The sequence below is a fragment of the Hemicordylus capensis genome, chromosome 4, assembly GCF_027244095.1.
Source record: "Hemicordylus capensis ecotype Gifberg chromosome 4, rHemCap1.1.pri, whole genome shotgun sequence".
Taxonomy (NCBI): domain Eukaryota; kingdom Metazoa; phylum Chordata; class Lepidosauria; order Squamata; family Cordylidae; genus Hemicordylus; species Hemicordylus capensis.
In genome coordinates this window covers 320,330,866-320,349,860 of record NC_069660.1, presented here as the reverse complement: position 1 = coordinate 320,349,860, position 18,995 = coordinate 320,330,866, and the positions used below count along the sequence as shown (strand labels likewise).

Genomic DNA, 18,995 nt, shown 5'->3' with positions numbered 1-18,995 from the left:
TTGTTTTTGTATTTCCTTCTGAACCATGCTGCTTTTTTGTAAGTATTGAAACCAAGAAGGTTTAATCACCCATTCCAAAGAAACAGCCTGCATAGAATTAATTTTTGTCATTCCAATAGTTAAGTTTTGCAAATTATATGCAGCCTCTCTCCAATAAGCATTTTTTTATTTTTAAAAATATTCTTCTTCATGAAAGTATATATAAAGAATTGATATCTGGCGTATTCTCACTTTTATTAGGACATCCAATTTCTAGAACGTAGTGAAGCAGTTTGCCCAGGTAGTTGTTGAACATGCAGCCACTCAGGCCCCACTAAATCCAGCCCCAAGGTGGAGGGGAGGGGAGGGGAGAGAGGAAAGGCAAGGCAGTGGGCCAGACTGTTGAGCTGACTTCAAGGGGCAGGAAACAGCACAGAACTGAGTTTAAGTGATCAACTGTGCAGTGTTGGAGTCCCAGTACAACGGAGTCTGCATCCCACATGCCCAATGCCAGCCTGGAACTGGCCAGCCCCTGCCCCAGAGTTAGAGGGGAGGAGCCACCCCAAATACTTGGGGCAATATTCATAAAAAGGTGCTCAAGGGCACGCACACTTTAATAGGGCTGGAACAGAAGGCCCAGGAGCAGGGAGTTAGAGGGGATGGGGCAGGGACCTCCTAATAATGGGGTAGGGGAGGAAAGGGAGTGAAGGAGAGTGTGGGGAAGCTCACCCCCAGCCAAAGGAGATGTGTCTGGATGATCAGAGCCCAAGAATAGCTGTTGTATTTTTTGGTGGGGGGAGGAAAAAAAGAGGAGTCTAGTGGCTCCCCCACCCCCAGGCAGACTCAGGGCAGATAAACTATTTTCCTTCATGAGCTTGACAATTTCCGACATGCTAGGAAGAGGTGAAGAAAAGAGTACAATTTCCCTGCTTCCCTTCCCTTGGGGTCGTCCCATTGGCTATCCCAACCCATATCATGTTGCCTTCTCCAGAAGAGCACAAGAGGGGGAATAGGAGAACTTGAACCCCAGCAGCACCGGAGAAGGAAAAGCACTAAGCTGGAGGAGGAGGAGACGACAGGCATAGAAGGTGGGACCTTGGGGGAAGCATCATGGAGGAAAGTGGGGGCAGTGAGGGAGGGCCTACATATGCCTCAAGAGGTGAATGTTCATCATGATGTTATCAAAAATGAAGATCATGGCAATGTACTCGATGAAGGCTGCCAAGGCATAGTTGTCAGGGTTGAAGGCTCTCTTCTTCTTATTCCCCCAGATCATCTGGGTGTTTAGAACCAATACCTGAATTGGAGAAGGGGGATAGGATCAGCTCACAGAACCCCTCCCTGTCTTCCAGGCCCCCATTCATAGGCAAAGACTGGAACAGAGGAGTGAGTGGGGATAGGTCAGGGAGGGGCTGGCATGGAGCTCCTGCAGCACCTCCACTCCCACCTCCCAAACCTCCCAGAGCAGGTCCAGCCCCCTTGAAATGCTGGAAGGTTCTCAAGCAGTCGCTTCAGGCCAGGCCACCTGGGCAGGTTGTCCTCTCTGCCATGGCCCATGTGCAGCAAACACTGGGCTTGCCCCTTGGGTGGCTCATGTCCTGGCTCCCATTTTGAGGGGCTGGTTCCTCTTTAAGGGATACGTCCAAGTCTCTCTGTGTGTGTGTTATTTGCCAGAGCTAGCATTTGCCAGGGCTAGCAAACTCCTGTGTTTTTGTTTGTCCCTGCATGGAGGAGGTGGAGTCAGCTAGGGCTGTGGGAGGCCCAAGAACATAGCCAACAGAGGATAGCAAACAGGACGTTGGAGTTTTGCAGGAGTTTAGTGGGAAACGTGCGGGGGAGTGTGGAACAAGCCCCTGTTATCACAAGGAGCCTGGTGGAGAAGAAACGGTAAGTACAAATCCCTCCCTCATATTCTTGAGAAGGGCAAATCGGACAGTTAAATAGCTGACCATTACAGTTGAGACCTTTCCTTCTAATAAGCTATCTCTAAATATTGTAAACAGCCAACAAAAACAGTATGAAGATAGAAAGTCAGCAGGAGAGGGGGCACTTCCCAGTGTATTGCACAGAGAGCCACATGTATGACTATTTGCCTCATGGGCAGAAGTCATGAGTGTGTACTTGGTGCAAGGAGCTCCTGGCTCTCAGGGAGCAAGTTCGTTCCCTTGAGACCAAGGTGGTGTATCTGGAGAAGCTCAGGGAGACAGAGAGGCATGTGGATGAGACCTTTAGGGATGTGATAGAGGCATCTCACTCCAGGGCTGGAAGCTCCTCTGCTGTCAGGGAGAATAAAGGTCTTGGGCAAGGAGGACATCGGTCTGAGGAAGAGGGAAATGCTCCTTTAGAAGGGACCCCTTCTGTGGATGATGAGCCCATATCCTCTCGCACAGGGGATACTCCTCAGGGGGGTGGGGGCCTCCTTGTAGTGGGTGATTCGATCATTAGGGGGATAGAGAGATGGGTTTGTGATCCGCGTGTTGACCGCAGAGAGACTTGCCTGCCAGGTGCGAAGGTTGCAGACATCACGCAGCGTCCAGATAGGCTCTTGGGCAGTGCTGGGGAGGAGACAGCTGTCGTGGTGCACGTTGGCACCAATGATGTGAGGAGATGTAGTTGGGAGGTCCCGGAAGCCAAATTTAGGCTGATAGGTAGTGTACTGAAGTCCAGGACCCCCAAGCATTCTCAGAAATGCTACCTGTTCCACGCGCAAGTACAGTAAGACAGGCAGAGCTGAGGAGTTTCAATGTGAGGATGAGACGTTGGTGCCGGGAGGAGGGGTTTAGATTTGTTATGCACTGGGATATATTTTGGGGAAAGTAAGGTCCGTACAAAAGGGACGGGCTGCACTTGAACCAAGATGGAACCAGACTGCTGGCGCTTAAAATCAAAAAGGTTGCCGAGCAGCTTTTAAAATGACGCCTGGGGAACAGCCGACCGGAACTGGACAGTATCCCGTTTGGCAAAAGCCATCCTTTAAAGCACGAGGGTGCAAAGGATTCAGATAAAACAGAAAGGGAAAGAGCAGTACCGTGTAAAGAGCAGAAAGGAGCCTGTGCCAGCAGGTCAAAGAGTCAAAAGAAAGACAGCACACATCAGGTAAGAGATTCAGCATCTAGGTGCTTACATGCCAATGCCAGAAGCCTCCGAGGCATGATGGGTGAGCTGGAATGCTTGGTTGCAAACGCAGAAATAGATATAGTGGGCATAACAGAAACATGGTGGGAACTGTGAGAACCAGTGGGACCAGGGATAGAATCTAACAAGCTAGAAATCCTGGGTGGACTAGAGTTCTCCACAGAAACCCTGTGGGTGACAATACAAGGCCTAAAAGGGAACCTGCTACTGGGGAAATGCTATCACCCTCCGGATCAAAATGCTGACAGTGACTGGGAGTTGCAGCAGGAAATAAGGGAGGTGTCAAGGAGAGGCAGGGTTGTAATTATGGGTGACTTCAATTACCCACACATAGACTGGGTAAATTCACAGTCAGGTCATGACAAAGAGGTCAAATTTCTAGATAAGCTAAATTACTGTGACCTAGAACAGTTGATCTTGGAACCAACTAGAGAGAAAGCGACCTTGGACTTTATCCTGAGTGGAACTCAGGACCTAGTGCGTTATGTCAGTGTCATCAACCCTTTAGGGAACAGTGACCACAGTGCCATCAAATTCAGCATACATGTGGGGAGAGAATCACCAAAGAAGCCTAACTCAGACACTTTGAATTTCAGAAGAGGAAACCTCTCCAAAATGAGGAGTATGGTGAACAGAAAGCTGAAAGGGAAAATTAGGAGAGTCACTTTGCTCCAGAATACATGGAGTTTAGTAGAAGCCCAGTTAGATTGTATATCCAAAAGGAGAAAAGGTACCACTAAGTCCAGGAGGATGCCAGCATGGCTAAACGGTAATGTCAAGGAAGCCATAAAAGGGAAGAAGACTTCCTTCTGAAATTAGAAGGCCTGTACAAATGAGGAGAACAGAATGGAACACTAACTCTGGCAAAACAAATGCAAGGTGACAATAAGGGAGGCAAAAAGAGAGTTTGAGGGACATTTAGCTAAAAGCATCAATGGGAATAACAAAAACTTCTTTAAATACATCAGAAGCAGGAAACCTGCCAGGGAGGTGGTTGGACCGTTAGATAATGAGGGAGTGAAAGGGATTATTAAGGAGGATATGGAGGTTGCAGAGAAGCTAAATGAGTTCTTTGCATCTGACTTCACGGCAGAGGATGCTGAGCATATACATGTTCCTCAAACAGGCTTTTCGGGGATGCAGGCTAAAGAACTGAGTCAGATAGAAGTGACAAGATATGATGTTTTAAACTGGAAAATCGGAAAACTAGCAAATTGCCAGGGCTGGATGGCATCCATCCAAGAGTCCTCAAAGAACTCAAATGTGAAATTGCCAACCTCCTTGCAAGAATATATGACTCATCCCTGCAATCGGCTCTGTACCGGAGGACTGGAAAGTAGCAAATGTAACACCAATTTTCAAAAAGGGTTCCTGGAGCAATCCAGGAAATTAGAGGCTGGTTAGCTTAACGTCCGTTCCAGGCAAACTGATGGAAAGCATCCTCAAGCATAAAGTTGTAAAGCACATAGAACAGCCCTGCTGGGAGTGAGCCAGCATGGCTTCTGCAAAGGTAAATCTTGCCTCACATACCTTTTGGAGTTCTTTGAGAGTGTCAACAAGTGTGTGGATGAAGTTTCCTGAGTAAAATGAGTAAACAGTCATAGGATAAGGGGTCAAGTACATATGTGGATTGCTAACTGATTGAAGGACAGGAAACAGAGGGTAGGTATAAATGGAGAGTTTTCACAATGGAGGGAAGTAAGAAGTGGGGTCCCCCAGGAATCTGTATTGGGACCGGTACTTTTTAATTTATTCATAAATGGTCTAGAAGTAGGGGTAAGCAGTGACGTGGCCAGATTTGCAGATGATACCAAACTCTTTCGGGTAGTGAAATCCAAAATGGATTATGAGGAGCTCCAAAAGGATCTCTTCAAACTGGGGGAGTAGGCGACAAAGTGGCAAATGCACTTCAATGTCGGCAAGTGTAAAGTGATGCACATTTGGATGAAAAACCCCGACTTCAAGAATACGCTGATGGGATCTGAGCTGTCAGTGACTGACCAGGAGAGGGATCTTGGGGTTGTGGTGGGCAAGAACTCGTTGAAAGTGTCGACTCAATGTGTGGCAGCTGTTTAAAAAGGCCAATTCCATGCTAGGGATTATTAGGAAGGGGATTGAAAATAAAACGGCTAATATTATGATGCCCTTATAAAAAACCATGGGGCAGCCACACTTGGAGTACTGCATACAATTCTGGTCACCACATCTAAAAAAGGACACTGTAGAACTGGGAAAGGTGCAGAAGAGGGCAACCAAGATGATCAGGGACCTAGAGCACCTTTCTTATGAGGCAAGGCTAGAACACCTGGGGCTTTTTAGTTTAGAAAAAAGATGACTGCAGGGAGACAAGATAAAGGTCTATAAAATCATGCATGGTGTGGAGAAAGTGGATAGGGAGAAATTCTTCTCCCTCTCCCATAACACTAGAACCAAAGGTCATCCCATGGAATTGATTGCCAGGAAATCTAGGACCAACAAATGGAAATACTTTTTCACACAATGCATAATCCACTTGTGGAATTCTCTGCCACAGGATGTGGTGACAGCCAACAACCTGGATGGCTTGAAGAGGGGTTTGGATAACTTCATGGAGGAGAGGTCTATCAACGGCTACTAGTCGGTGGGCTATAGGCCACCTCCAGCCTCAAAGGCAGGATGCCTCAGAGTTCCTGTTGCAGGAGAGTGACAGCAGGAGAGGAGGCATGCCCTCAACTCCTGTCTGTGGCTTCCAGCGGCATCTGGTGGGCCACTGTGAGAAACAGGATGCTGGACTAGATAGGCCTCCTTGGTCCTGATCTGGCAGGGCTGTTTGTATGTTCTTATGTTCCCCTCCAGTCCTGCACATGCCAGTCAAGACGCTTCAGAGGAGCTCCAGGTTCCAGCCCAGACAGAGGCACACAGGCTCCTAGCAGAGATCTGGGGCCTGCTTGAGAGGTGCAACATGCCGCCTGGTGTGGCTGCATCCAAGCCAGGCTGAGAGCCTCTCCAACCCCCAGTCATCCATGGTGATATACTCACCCAAAGGAAGAGGATCATTGAGAGGAAGGAACCGACAATGGTCAGAACGTGGTTGTTCATGAAAACCATTAGCAGGCTGACCATGATTATCATGATTAGGGAGATAACCAGCGCCTTCAAGGAGGGAGTGAAGTCATACCTGATCTGCAGAGAGGAACAACAAATGCTAGAGAGGGGTAGTGCCCAGGCAAAAATGCAGGACAAATACCAAAACGAGCTGTACTCACGATGGCAAGTGGAAATACAACTTAAGGTGCAACTTCATAAAAGACTCTGAGTAAAGAAATGTATTAAACAGAGAACAAGGGGAAGAGAGGGAGCAACTCAACACCAAGGGGGTGGAATGTTGGCTGCAGGCTGCAAAGATGGCTGCATCCCAATATACACACTTATGACCACTTGACATGGTAGTCTTCCTGGTTTTGGTATTTGTACTGCAGAGAAGAACCCCAAGGCAAGGATCAGCAAGCACCCCTGAAGGAGCACTGCTGCCTCCCTCCCCCCTTGCCCCATTAGCCTAGCCCTCTTCGGTGCTCTCCTCCCCACACTCCACCCCCCTCCACCTACAGGTTTCCTGCCCTGCTCTGGAGACTGGGGGAGAGGACTGCCCTGGCTGGGGGACCAAGGGCAAGCCGTTCAGAGGCTGTCATGGGGAGAAGCCAAGCCCATGCTGTCCAGCTCCGGCCACTGCGGTTTCTTTTCATGGAGTCCTCAGACATCTCGCTGGGGGAGAGGCAAAGGGGCAAACTCCCTCCTGCCCTCACTGGGCCACTCCCATCAGGTGAAGGAAACCTGCCTTGCCATCGGGCAAGAACCTCCATGGCCGCCTCCTCAGGGAAACGGCATGGCCTTTAATGCTACAGTTATGGCTGCCTTCTCGGCTAGCCGGTGATTAGCCCAACAAGGCGATGGCCAGTCACTTTTCCCCACCGCAACTCCAAATCCATTTCATCCTGCTACAAGAGCCAGTATGTCACAAGAACATAGGAAGCTGCCACATACAGGTGAAACTTGGAAAATTAGAATATCGTGCAAAAGTCCATTAATTTCAGTAATGCAAATTAAAAGGTGAAACTGATATATGAGACAGATGCATTACATGCAAAGCGAGATAAGTCAAGCCTTAATTTGTTATAATTGTGATGATCATGGCTTACAGCTCATGAAAACCCCAAATCCACAATCCCAGAAAATTAGAATATTACATGGAACCAAGAAGACAAGGATTGAAGAATAGAACAATATCGGACCTCTGAAAAGTATACAGTGTACTGTGCTTGATTAGCCAGCAAACTCGCCTGACCCCATAGAGAATCTATGGGGCATTGCCAAGAGAAGGATGAGAGACATGAGACCAAACAATGCAGAATTGCTGAAGGCCGCTAATGAAGCATCCTGGTCTTCCATAATACCTCATCAGTGCCACAGGCTGATAGCATCCATGCCACGCCGCATTGAGGCAGTAATTGCTGCAAAAAGGGCCCAAACCAAGTACTGAATACATATGCATGCTTATACTTTTCAGAGGTCCGATATTGTTCTATTCTACAATCCTTGTCTTCTTGCTTCCATGTAATATTCTAATCATCATCATCATGATCATCACAATTATAACAAATTAAGGCTTGACTTATCTCGCTTTGCATGTAATGCGTCTGTCTCATATATCAGTTTCACCTTTTAATTTGCATTACTGAAATTAATGGACTTTTGCACAATATTCTAATTTTCCGAGTTTCACCTGTACTGAGTCAGACCATTGGTCCCTCTAGCTCAGTATTGTCTACCCAGACTGGCAGCGGCGTCTCCAAGGTTGCAGGCAGGAGTCTCTCTCCCAGCCCTATCTCGTTGGAGATGCTGCCAGGGAGGGAACTGGGAACCAAGATGCTCTTCCCAGAGAGGCTCCATCAGAGGCTGAGGGGAAGATCTTATAGTGCTCACATGTCAAAGGGCACCAAATGCCTGGATGTCAGAGAACAAAGCCGAGCCTGTCCCAGGAAGGGGCATGGTTTGGCCTCAGTCTGGAGGAGGGGAGGCCCCCCACCCCATGGAGCAGCAGGCTCTGACCCTGGAGGCCCCTCAGAACTCCACATCTGGCCGAGAGGGGCTCCTGGACCCAGGCTTGGCCAGGCCATATCCCAGCTGCCTCTCGCCACTCCCCTCAGGGCAGAGCGCCCACCCACCCCGCTCATCAGCCTCCTGCCAGGCCCTGGTGGGGCCAGGAAGTGGGTGCGGCAGCCTAGGCTGCTCTGGGCAGGGAAAGAGCGGCTGGCCACCCATGCTTTGCAGGGGGATAAAATGGCACAGCTTCCCTCAGCCACAGTAGGAGCCTCATTTCCTTTGTCCCCCTCCCCCCCGGGGGTCTCCCAGCAGTGCAAAGCAACACCAACCTTTATGGCAAAGATTATGACAGCCACGTGGATGACGACACTGACGCCCAGAGCAATGAAGATGGTGTCCATCTTGATTAGAGCAAAGTGGAGGTTTTCTGTCCTGAGCAAGTCAATGCTGAAGCCCAACCAACAGGACGTGCTCAGTGTTGCAATGGACTGTGGAGCAGGAGCAGATGCATTTGCAGCCAGTCGCCAGCAGGAACCCCAGGCCGTCCTCCTCAACAGGGCGGGGGCAGGGGAGACCTAGTGCTATTCTTAGCCTGCATCCCCACCTCCCAGGCCTTGGGGTGTTCCAAGGAGTAGTCCTCCACCTCTCAGCCTACCAGTAGGGATGTGCACAAGCCTGTTCAAAAGCCCTTTTCCGCGCCTTCAGACAGGTTCAAGCAACTGGCGGTTTGGCCGGTGCAAAGGTGGGGAGGGTATCCTGCTCTTACCCCTCCTGCCACGTTCCCCCCAGCAGCGCTCCATTTTTAAAGGGTCTGGAGGGGCGGCAGAATACCTCCCTGCCACCCCATTTCCCCATTGGACTGGAAGTGACCAGAAGGCCAGTCACTTCTGGTCTGAAGAGGGAACAGTGCAGCAAGGAGGTACCCTGTTGCCCCGCTGGACCCTTTTAAAGGGAGCGCCAGTGGAGGAAATGAGGCAGGAGGGGTAAGAGCACCCTCCCCCACCCTTAAAGGTATCTCTTCCTGCTTTCGAGCCGCCCCCCACCAGTTCCATGCACATCCCTACCTCCCAGCAGCCGTGCTTCCCCTGTAGCAAAGGGTTTTCCTGGCCTGGAGCTTTCCCCTACAGGGCTTCCAGCTCTCAGAGTATCCAATAAGCATAGCCAGTTCGATAGAAACTCACAGCATTAGGGAAGCAGCCCCTCTGCTTTCTACTGTGAGTTTTCTTTTGTGTAGGTTCACACTGCTTTCTTCTGCGTTTTCTTTGTGGCCAATGGCTTCCTCCCTCCCTCCCCCAACCAAGGGTTTAGTAATTAAAGCACTCTCTGTGATCTGGCTCTATTAATGTCCCCTCCCACACACAGACCTCTGCTTAATTGGTTTGTGGATCGCGTTGGCTATTAGCCCTCAGCTTTGGCTTTCTATTCCCCACCCCTACCCCCGTTGCTGTTGGACATGGAGTTCCAGTGCATTGACCTTTCACACCAACTATCCTAATGACCACTAAGGACATTGGGAGCAGAGGTAGCTAGTGAGGGTCTCCTTGCTTGTCCCTGCTTGCCTGTGCTCTATGACCCCTGCTTTGACTCATCAGGTACTTCCTATAGTGAGTCAGTCCTCTTCCTTTCCTCCTAGAGAGAGGATGGAAACATCTCCCTCCCTCCCTCTTCATTATGTAGCTGATAGATAGGATAGGTCTTTCCTATCTCAAATGTATTTCACTACTAAACCTATTTAGTTTAGACATTACATTGATCTCCATGCGTGTTACTTAAATAGCTGCAACAACTAAACTCTGCACTCTGTAACTGGAGTGGTCGCTTCCATGGTGCTTTACCAAATAATCACAAACCCCAACAGGGTTATGGGCCCAGCAGCCCAAAAGTCTGCAGCAGAGATTTTTTCTTGTAAAGTGCAGCTGAGAGAGTTAGAAAACAGCATGGATCCAGAGGTGAGCAACGCTGCCTTCTCCAAGCTAAATGGGAGGGATTATGAACAATGGGTCATGAAAACGGAAGCCCTACTGAAGGCAAAAGGAATCAACGGAGCCCTCACAGAAGCAAGATCAACAGATGGGATGGCTGCCCTGGAGGAGTGGGATTCACAGAACAACTGAGCATACGGCTTAATTCTCCAAAATGTGACTGAAATTGTCTCAGAGGTTTGGGATAAGCTCAAAAAGTAATATGGGAGAGTCTCTCCCAATGCTGCTGTCCTTTTAATTCAAATGATTTGCAAAATGCAGCTGGAAGAAGGAGGGTATATTTCAGCCCATATAAGTGGAATGTAGGAGACTCCCAGATTATTCAAACACCATGGGTCTACTTTGGGTGATCAAATGCTAATTGGCTTGATTCTGAGATCTTTGCCACAAAGTTATAACCATGTGAAGAGACTAAGGTCAGACAATGGAAGCGAATAGATGTCAAATGATATGAAAAGATTCCTAAAGGAACATAGGATTTCACATGAACCTATTTCCACATACACACCTGAACTCAATGGTGTGGCAGAGAGGAAAAATCGCCCTCTACTAGAAATGACCAGATGCATGTTACATGATGCTGGCTTGGAAAATAAATTCTGGAGAGAAGCAGTGATGACTGTAAATTACTTGCAAAACAGTTTGCTAACCAAAGCAATAGACATAGAACTATGGCATGGGCACAAACCCTCTATAAACAATATCAGAGTGTTTGGATCAAAGGCTTAAACATTCCAAAGGCCAAGAAAACCAAACTCAATTGCAGATGTGAACTGGGAGTATTGGTTGGATATGCACCTGCCCAAACGGGATACAGAATCGTTGACCCTGCAAGTGGAGAGGTCAAAATTAACAATGTGGTGTATTTTTATGAGAGAAAAGGACCAACTAGAGGTAATGTACCAGAACTTGTGCTAGAGATCCAGGTGAAAGAGGAACCACTTGAGTGGACTCTCATGAGGCAAGAGCCAGACAGTAAACCAAAAGAATCAATGCCAGAACCAGAACCAGAACCAGATTCAGAAGGGGCTGCACAGTATGAGCCAGTACTGAAGCGCTCACAAGGCCCAACAAAGGGGTTCCACCCAAAAGACTCTCACTCATGATCAAAGGAGGAGAGATACAAGAACTCACCTCATGGCAAGATATAGAAAAGATGCCAGCTGATGAAGCTGAGAAATGGAGAAAAGCAGCATAAGAAGAAATTGATTCCCTGCACAAAAATCAGACTTGGAGACTTGTGGAACTACCCATTGGAATAAAGACTGTGGGATGCAAGTGGGTCTTCAATATCAAGCAGGATGCAGAAGGGAATGTACAGCCCTATAAGGCCAGACTACTAGCCAAAAGATACTCCCAAATCTATGGTGAGGACTACAATGAGACCTTTGCACCAGTTGTGAAACCAATTAGGATACTGCTCAGTGTGGCAGCAGCCAGAAAGATGCAAGTTGACCACTTGGATGTAGAGACTGCCTTCCTTCATGGGGAAATCAAGGGAGATATCTACATGCAACAACCACCAGGCTTTGAGGTTCCTGGAAAGAAGGGGCTTGTGTGCAAACTACAAAAGAGCATCTATGGCTTAAAGCAGGGATTCTCACCGTTGGGTCCCTGGATGTTATTGGACTTCAACTCCCATAAACCCCAACTATAGTGGCCTTTGGTTGGGGATTATGGGAGTTGAAGTCCAATAACATCTGGGGACCCAACGTTGAGAATCCCTGGCTTAAAGCAAGCAGCCAGAACACTGTGGACTGAGAAATAGAATCAACTTCTACTTAAGGAGGGGTTCACGCAAGAAAAAGCTAACCCCTGCCTATATTCAAGATTCAGACACAATAGATGGACTTACATCCTGACTTTCGTGGATGACTTGATTATTGCATGAGAGGAAAAACAATTGCTATGAGATTGTACAGCATCTGAACTAGGAAATAGAGGTGAAGGAACTCGGAAGTATTTCCTAGTACCTTGGCATCCAAATAGAAAGAGGGGAGAATGGGGCATTTCTTCTCAACCACTCAGGTGACATCTTGTCCAGATTTTGTCCCCCATGCTGTTTAACACCTACATGAAACCGCTGAGAGAGGTCATCCGGGGACTTGGACTGAGTTGTCAGCAATATGCAGGTGACACTCAGCTCTATCTCTCCTTGTCACCTGATCCTAGGGAGGCGGTTGATGTCCTGAATCGGGGGCTGGAGGCTGTGATGGGTTGGATGTGGGCTAATAAACGGTGACTGAATCCGGACAAGAGAGAGGTACTATTGGTCAGTAGGAGAGTCAATCGGGATGAGGAGATTCTACCCATTCTGGAAGGGGTTGCACTCCCCTTGAAGGAACAAGTACGCAGCTTGTGGGTATGATGTATAGTAAATCAGAAATGCATAGAGGTTCACAGCTTGACATAAGCAACGCCATTATGTTTAACTAAACTCAAGGATTTGCTCGGCTAGAAGGATGCTTACTACTGTGTATTCTTTCCAGTAGTCTTCCATCCCCCATAAGTTACAGTGACCATTTGTGGAATGTGTTATGTAGAAGAAGGGAGATAAGGCTGTCTGTCTGCCTGCCTGCATGTTTGTGGTTTATTCCCTAATCTTAGCAAGTCATGATGACGTATTTGCTATGTAGCTGAACAACATGTTATTCTGGAGAACAATTTTAAGAGTATAAATGTATGCTCTCTGTAATGGTCCTTTGTCTTGCTTTGAGCGAAAGCCAAAGTAACACCTCTGTTCTTAAGACAGAATAAAACCTTTGATCTTGTTATCTCGTCTGGGCTGATGATTATTGGGCTCCATCTGCCCAGGAACGAACTTCCTTATTGGGGACAAAGTTACCCTGATACATCAGGTATTGCTGGATCCGGCTAAGGCTTTTGGAAGCTCAGGTGGAGGCGGTGGCCAGGGGTGCCTTTACACGGCTTTGGCTAGGTAACCCGCCTAACTACCCCTCCCCTTAAACTGGGTTTGTGAAGTGAATGCTCTGCAAACCTGGTTTTCAAAATCGTGAGTAGCCGTGGTGCGGCTCTGTGCCGTGGCTACTCATGAGTAGACCCCCAGCCGGGAGGCTTAAAAGTAGCCTCCCGGCTCGGGGGTCTCTCTAGTATGCCCTGTGCTCTTGCGCAGGGTATACTGGAGCTTCTGGGGGCCGCATGGCCCCCAATCCTCCGCATGGCCCCTGATCCTCCCAGTCCGCTGCGGTCGCCCAGAGCAGACTGTCTGCTCATCTGTGAGGAGAGCGGGCTTAGCCCGCTCTCCTTGCAACCCCCCTAGAGGCTCTTCTCACCGATTGTGAGAAGAGTGAGATAGGTCTTTCTAGATAGGATAGGTCTTTCTTATCCCAAATGTATTTCACTACTAAACCTGTTTAGTTTAGACTCTACCTCCATGTGTGTTACTTAAATAGCTGCAACACCTAAACTCTGCACTATGTAACGAGTGGTAGGTTCCTTGGCACTTTGCTAAATAATCACAACTCCCCTACCCACCCATCATGAGCCCCCCACACACACACATACATGTCCTCAGCATGTGTCAGTCCTCCTGCAGCATCGCCTCTGCTTTTGCAGCCCCCATCCCAGCTTGGATTGCATGCTCATTTTCTGCAAGGAAATGCTCATTTTCTGCAAAAGACTGCAAACCCTCTCTCCTCCCGGGATCCTTCTTCCTCCAAAAACTTTCAAAGAGAAAAAAGCCTGAAAACTGGCTCTCCTGCTCTTTGCCTGAGGGTCGAGGGCAGGGCAGCGAGGCATCTTTGTGTCTGCATTCCACAGGTGTTATCATGTAAAGGTATCCGCGCCTCACAGATTTTCCAGGAAACTTTGGTAAAATGCAGGATTTTAAAAACCTGGACATAAATCGGGATGAGGCGAAATTCAGGAGGAAAAGCCCGATTTGTGTTTGGGGTGCTTCCAAAGATCTCACATGGACTTTGGGTGAATGACTGTGGTGTGAAGGCCCTCACTCCCTTCCGGCGGAGAGTCCAAGTAACAGCCCTGTGTGGGAAAGCTCCTGACCTTAATGCAGCCTCTTCCCAGTCGGAGGTTTTCAAGGCAGCTTTCTCTCCCCCCTCCTCGTTCCCCCCGCCCTCCAGCTGGATAGGGCCCCACCTACCAGCAGCAGGAGGTTCCAGGGGAGCTTCCGCCGGATCGTCTTACAGCAGACCAAGACTATGAAGCAGATGATGACTAAAGCATAAGGGACAATCCCGATGAAGCTGTAGGTCTTCACCAATTCCTTCACATCTTCCACAACGACAAGAACAGCTGCAAGGGCTACTGTCACAGGAAACTGGATGGCCAGCAACAGGCACACCTGCAGGCATAAGGGCAGCAGCCCAGTCTGGGTCTACCATGGAACGGGGGAGGTGGGGAGGGATAAAAGCTGCTCCTCTGAGGAGACTCTCCTAAAGTTGAAGGAATGGTTTTCCAGGCAGGCTGCTGCCAGGAGGGGGCTGGGACAGAATTCTGTGGGCTCTCAGGACAGAACCATTGGATTTAAATCTTAGATGGGACCTTGGCGGTTTCCTTCTAGTCCAGAACTGTTATAGGAGGCCAGACAAGCTTCCCAGCCTCTGAAAACATCCAGCGGGGAGCCCACCGCAGGGCACTTTGCTGGTTGTCCAACAGCTCTGAGACTTAGGAAATTCCGGCCTTACCCTACCAGACTTAAGGTTGTATTTTGATGCTGTTTGTTTGACGTGGTTAAAAGAATGGATAACATTAAGAAATTCTAGAATACTTGATCTGGAGGGATTTGACAGAAGGTCCGGATGGCACTCCTATTTGTGGTATGACAAAAGTAAAGTACTGTACATAAAGATTTTCTTAACCACTATATAAGGAGTTTAATGAGAGTTTGGGTAAAATATAAAAAATGGTTGTAACCTAAAACTCCATTATGGTTATCCCCGATTGAAGATTTAGTACGTAAAGAGGTAAATATGCAATTGCAATGGGGTACTTATAGGGATTTGTTATGTTTTCAAGAAAAGGACTGTAAGTTAAAAAGTTTAATTGAAGTACAAACTTTGGTTAGTAATTGGTTTCAGTACCATCAGTTAAATGAAGTTTATAAGAAGGATCTTAAAGTTGGATTTGAGGATCAGATGTCGAGATTTGAGAAGGAGCTGTGTGAAAATGATGAAAAATTAGTTTCTAAAATGTATAAGCTCTTGCTTTTGGATGAGACAAGAGACGAAGTGGTTAAAACGACGATGGTAAAATGGGCTCAAGATGTGGGCTATAATATAGAAATGGCAGCCTGGGAAAACTGATTTAAAGTTCACTGCATGTTATGTTTTAAAAGAAAATTATTATAAAATGATGTATAGGTGGTATTTGACACCTAAAAAACTGGCATTAATGTATAAAAATGTTTCAAACAAATGTTGGAAATGTGGACACTCTGAAGGAACCTTTTTTCATATGTGGTGGACTTGTAGGAAGGCTAAAGCATTTTGGGACATGATATATAATGAGTTAAAGAAAATTTTCAAAATGACATTTCCTAAGAAGCCAGAATCCTTCCTGCTGGGAATAATGCAAGGAGTGTTTTCTACAACCAACTTAACCTTCTTTGTGTATGCTACCACGGTGGCCAAAATAATATATGCGTAGAAATTGAAGAGTAATGAACTGCCCTCAAAAGAAGATTGGCTGATAAACATTTTGGAATATGCGGAGTTGGCAAAACTTACAGTACTGATAAGAGATCAAAATTTGGAATGTTTCAAAGAAGATTGGAAACCATTCTTATTGTATTTAAAGAACTATTTTCCTAATATTGATTTTACAACAGGGTTTGAAATTTAGTAACATTAACAGGTTGGGTAGATCAAAATCGAGTTTGTAAGGTTTAAGATCTATGTTTTGAATTACTATTATAGCAAGGGTTAATTCTATAGTTGGTGATTCACGAGGGGGGGTGAGCGGGAAGTCCATATTTGTTCAATATGTTGTGAATGTTAAGATATTGTTAAAATCAATAAAAATTTAAACAACAACAAAAAAAAGAGACTTAAGAAATTCCTTGTGAAGTCCAGGAGGCCTGTGGATGCTGAGGACACTTTGGCTCCGCTCTGATCCCACCCGACAGGGAAATGACAGGCCTCCCCCAAACGGTCTAGCCGGGTCAAAACCCGGACATTTCCCTGGCATTCTGCTGGCCCCTTGCAGCCCTTCCCCCACCCTCTCCTACCCTCTCTCCACCTCCCCGCCTGACCTGGGACCACGCTGGAGGCAAGGGAGGGCACTCATGGTGCACTCTTCCAGAAGATTTACAAACCCTCTCCCCTTTTAAATCTCAAGGTCTGCTGGGAGAGGGGCTTGTCAGCTAGCTCTTCTGCTCCGCAAGTAGGAGTGGGGAAGAATGGGGACCCTAATGGGGAGCCACAGGGTCAGAAAGGAGGCCACTGGGAGGCGATGCATCCCCTTCATCCCAGTTCCCCAAATCTTACCCTTGAAAATCACCCCAAGAGCCAAGTAGGAGCCATTTTGGGAAGGGCGATATATAAACCAAGTAAAGCAGTAGAACAGAAATCTTGTGTTCTTGGCTCTGGGGGTGGCTTTGAAGGGCAAGGGCTGCATTCCGAAAATGGGGGTGAGGGAGAGAAAGTGCAACTCCCCGACAGGGAGGGGCCCTCTGCTCCTGCAGGTCCCCTTCTCCCCTCCACCATGTTCCTGGAGCAGAAGAAGTAGCTAACTGGCCACTTGGGTGGCTTGAGGTTTAAAACCACAAGAAAACCTTCACCCACCCCGCACCCCGATCTAGCTCTTGCATTCTGGGAAGGAAGGAGATTCCTCTTGCCCTCGGCTGCCTCCCAGAAGGGGAAGAAGAGAGGGCAGTGTGGGGTGCAGCGGGAGGTCTGGCAGGCATGGGAGAACTCCAACAGACTTCTGCAACTAGAGAAGGAAATCCAGGACCAGTTCTGGCTGCCAGGGGCCCTCCCTGTCATTGTGGAGCTCATTCCACCACTGCCCAAGCCCCGCAGAGGGCCTATCAGGTCCAACATGCCTGTCGACCCGACACAACGCACAGCCCGGATGTCTCTCCTGAATCGGTTTCCTTCTCGTTTCAACCCTTCAGTTCTAGTCTTGCCTGAGGAGCAAAAGAGGAACCCTCCACCCCATCTTCTACAAGGAGGAGGAGTTCCTCCAAACTGGCCCAGCTCCCCCCTGCCCTGAAGTTAGTGCCAACTTTCCTGTAACCTCATTAACCAGTGAAAAGAGGGGCACCAGCACCACCATCTCCTCTCTGGTGTGTCCTGTGAGGTCTCTCCCCCCACCCCCAATCCCTGCTAGTGGAACTGGAGATGCTGCCAGGGATGGCACCGGCATGCAGAACAGGTGTTCTTCCACCAGGGAATGTGATGCTGCTTGGCCCAGCAAGGCGGGGGGGGGAGAGGATTTGGGCTCAAGACACCGCTCCCCCCCCGGGACAACTAGGCCTACTGAACATGCTGCACTTGCTCAGCCCTTCCGAAAGCACAGTGTGAGGGCTCCTCCCGCCTCCCCAGGCTGGCCTCGCTGCAGACACACCGGGGAGTCCTCCATCACCCTCACCTTGCAGACAAAGGTCTTGCGGAGGTTCCTGTCATCCAGGTCAATGGTGGGGGCATCCAGGTTGACAGAGCCAATGGATGGCCCGTCTTCGTTGTTGCTGTTGTTGCTGTGCTGTGTTGCTGGAGACAAGCAGTAGGCAGGGTCAGGGGGAAGGACTCCCAGTGCTGCCCCTTCAAGCTCCCGGAGGAGTCCTGCGGTCCTCCTGCCTCTGACCATGATGAATGCTGACTCCTTTATCCCAGTCCATGAGAGGGGCACTCGTCAGTCCAGGAGGCTGTGGGGCCTGGCACTCTGCCCCACAAGGAGAGGGGCCTCACTCACTCCTCCTTGAGCTCAGAATGCTGCAGCAGCAGGTGGGGAAAGCAGCCCGAGGGGGCCAGAGCCCCGTGAAATGCCACCTGGCCCTCGGATCCACAAGGGCAGCCCAGGTCCCCATGGAAGAAGCTAGAGGGCGTCAAGCACTGCCCTACAGCAAGGACCAGAAAACGGGGCGAGGGCCTCTCAGGGACTCCCCTGAGCAGCCTTATCACAGAGAACCAGGCAAGGGAGATGGGCCCACCCCTCCCCACAGCAGGGTGGCTGCTTACTGGCTTGACCCACAGTGCCTGCAGGGTGCAACTGAGTGTTGGGGTCCAGAGGGGAGCCAGGCTGACTGAGCCCCGAGAAGAAGGTCTTCAGGAGTGACATGGCTCTGGTGTGCACAGACACTTCTTGGAACTGCAGAGAGACCGAGAGAGGCGAGGTGAGAGACTGCACCTTGGCGTGCCCCAGGAAGGAACCTTCCCAGCAGCCCTGCCCTCCCGGCACAATTTGGTCCCCATATATGTTTTGCGTAGGGTCAGGAGGAACGTCTCCCTGACCAGGCTGGTTGCCAACCCCATGTCAGCTTTCACAGGGTGGAGAAGAGGAGCTGTGCCCAGTGCGGGTCTCACTGACATTCTCTCTGGCTTTCTCCCTTTCTGGCACCAGACGGAACCCAGCCGATCAGCAGGTGGCACACTTGAGCCAATGCCAAGGGCCCAGAACCCTGTGGATGGGCTTTGGGGGCTTGAGGCCTATGCTCCTGTTATGTTGCAGTCTGGCACAAAAGAGGATGAGCATCCCCTGCCCTGGTGGGCTGTACTACCGTTTTCCTCCCAACATCCTTCCTCAGACTTGCCTGAGATGCTGCTCCACCTGCTGCAGCCAGTTCCTCCACCCATCTAACCTCCTGGTCTAGCAAAGAGGCCAGGAGGAAAGACCGGCTCTCCC

The 18,995-nt window shown here is 49.1% G+C and overlaps 1 protein-coding gene across 1 annotated transcript; it reads right to left on the bottom strand.

Moving 5' to 3' along the window:
- Positions 1–219: 219 nt before the first annotated feature.
- On the bottom strand, positions 220–18,995 carry LOC128322922 (protein lifeguard 1-like). The gene is made up of 7 exons (XM_053245183.1): positions 18,904–18,995; positions 18,332–18,461; positions 17,745–17,863; positions 14,296–14,496; positions 8,523–8,681; positions 6,133–6,276; positions 220–1,276 (listed from the first exon to the last, which is right to left on the bottom strand). Exons 2-7 carry the CDS (start codon positions 18,429–18,431, stop codon positions 1,121–1,123), a joined length of 879 nt encoding a protein of 292 aa, XP_053101158.1. The 5' UTR covers positions 18,432–18,461; positions 18,904–18,995; the 3' UTR covers positions 220–1,120.

Coding starts and splice junctions, on each gene's coding strand:
- LOC128322922 (XM_053245183.1), bottom strand. CDS start 18,431: ATGTCACTCCTGAAGACCTTCTTCTCGGGGCTCAGTCAGCCTGGCTCC. Junction 17,864..18,331: donor AGGCACTGTGGGTCAAGCCA/GTAAGCAGCCAC, acceptor GCTTGTCTCCAG/CAACACAGCACAGCAACAAC. Junction 6,277..8,522: donor TCATAATCTTTGCCATAAAG/GTTGGTGTTGCT, acceptor TCCTCTCTGCAG/ATCAGGTATGACTTCACTCC.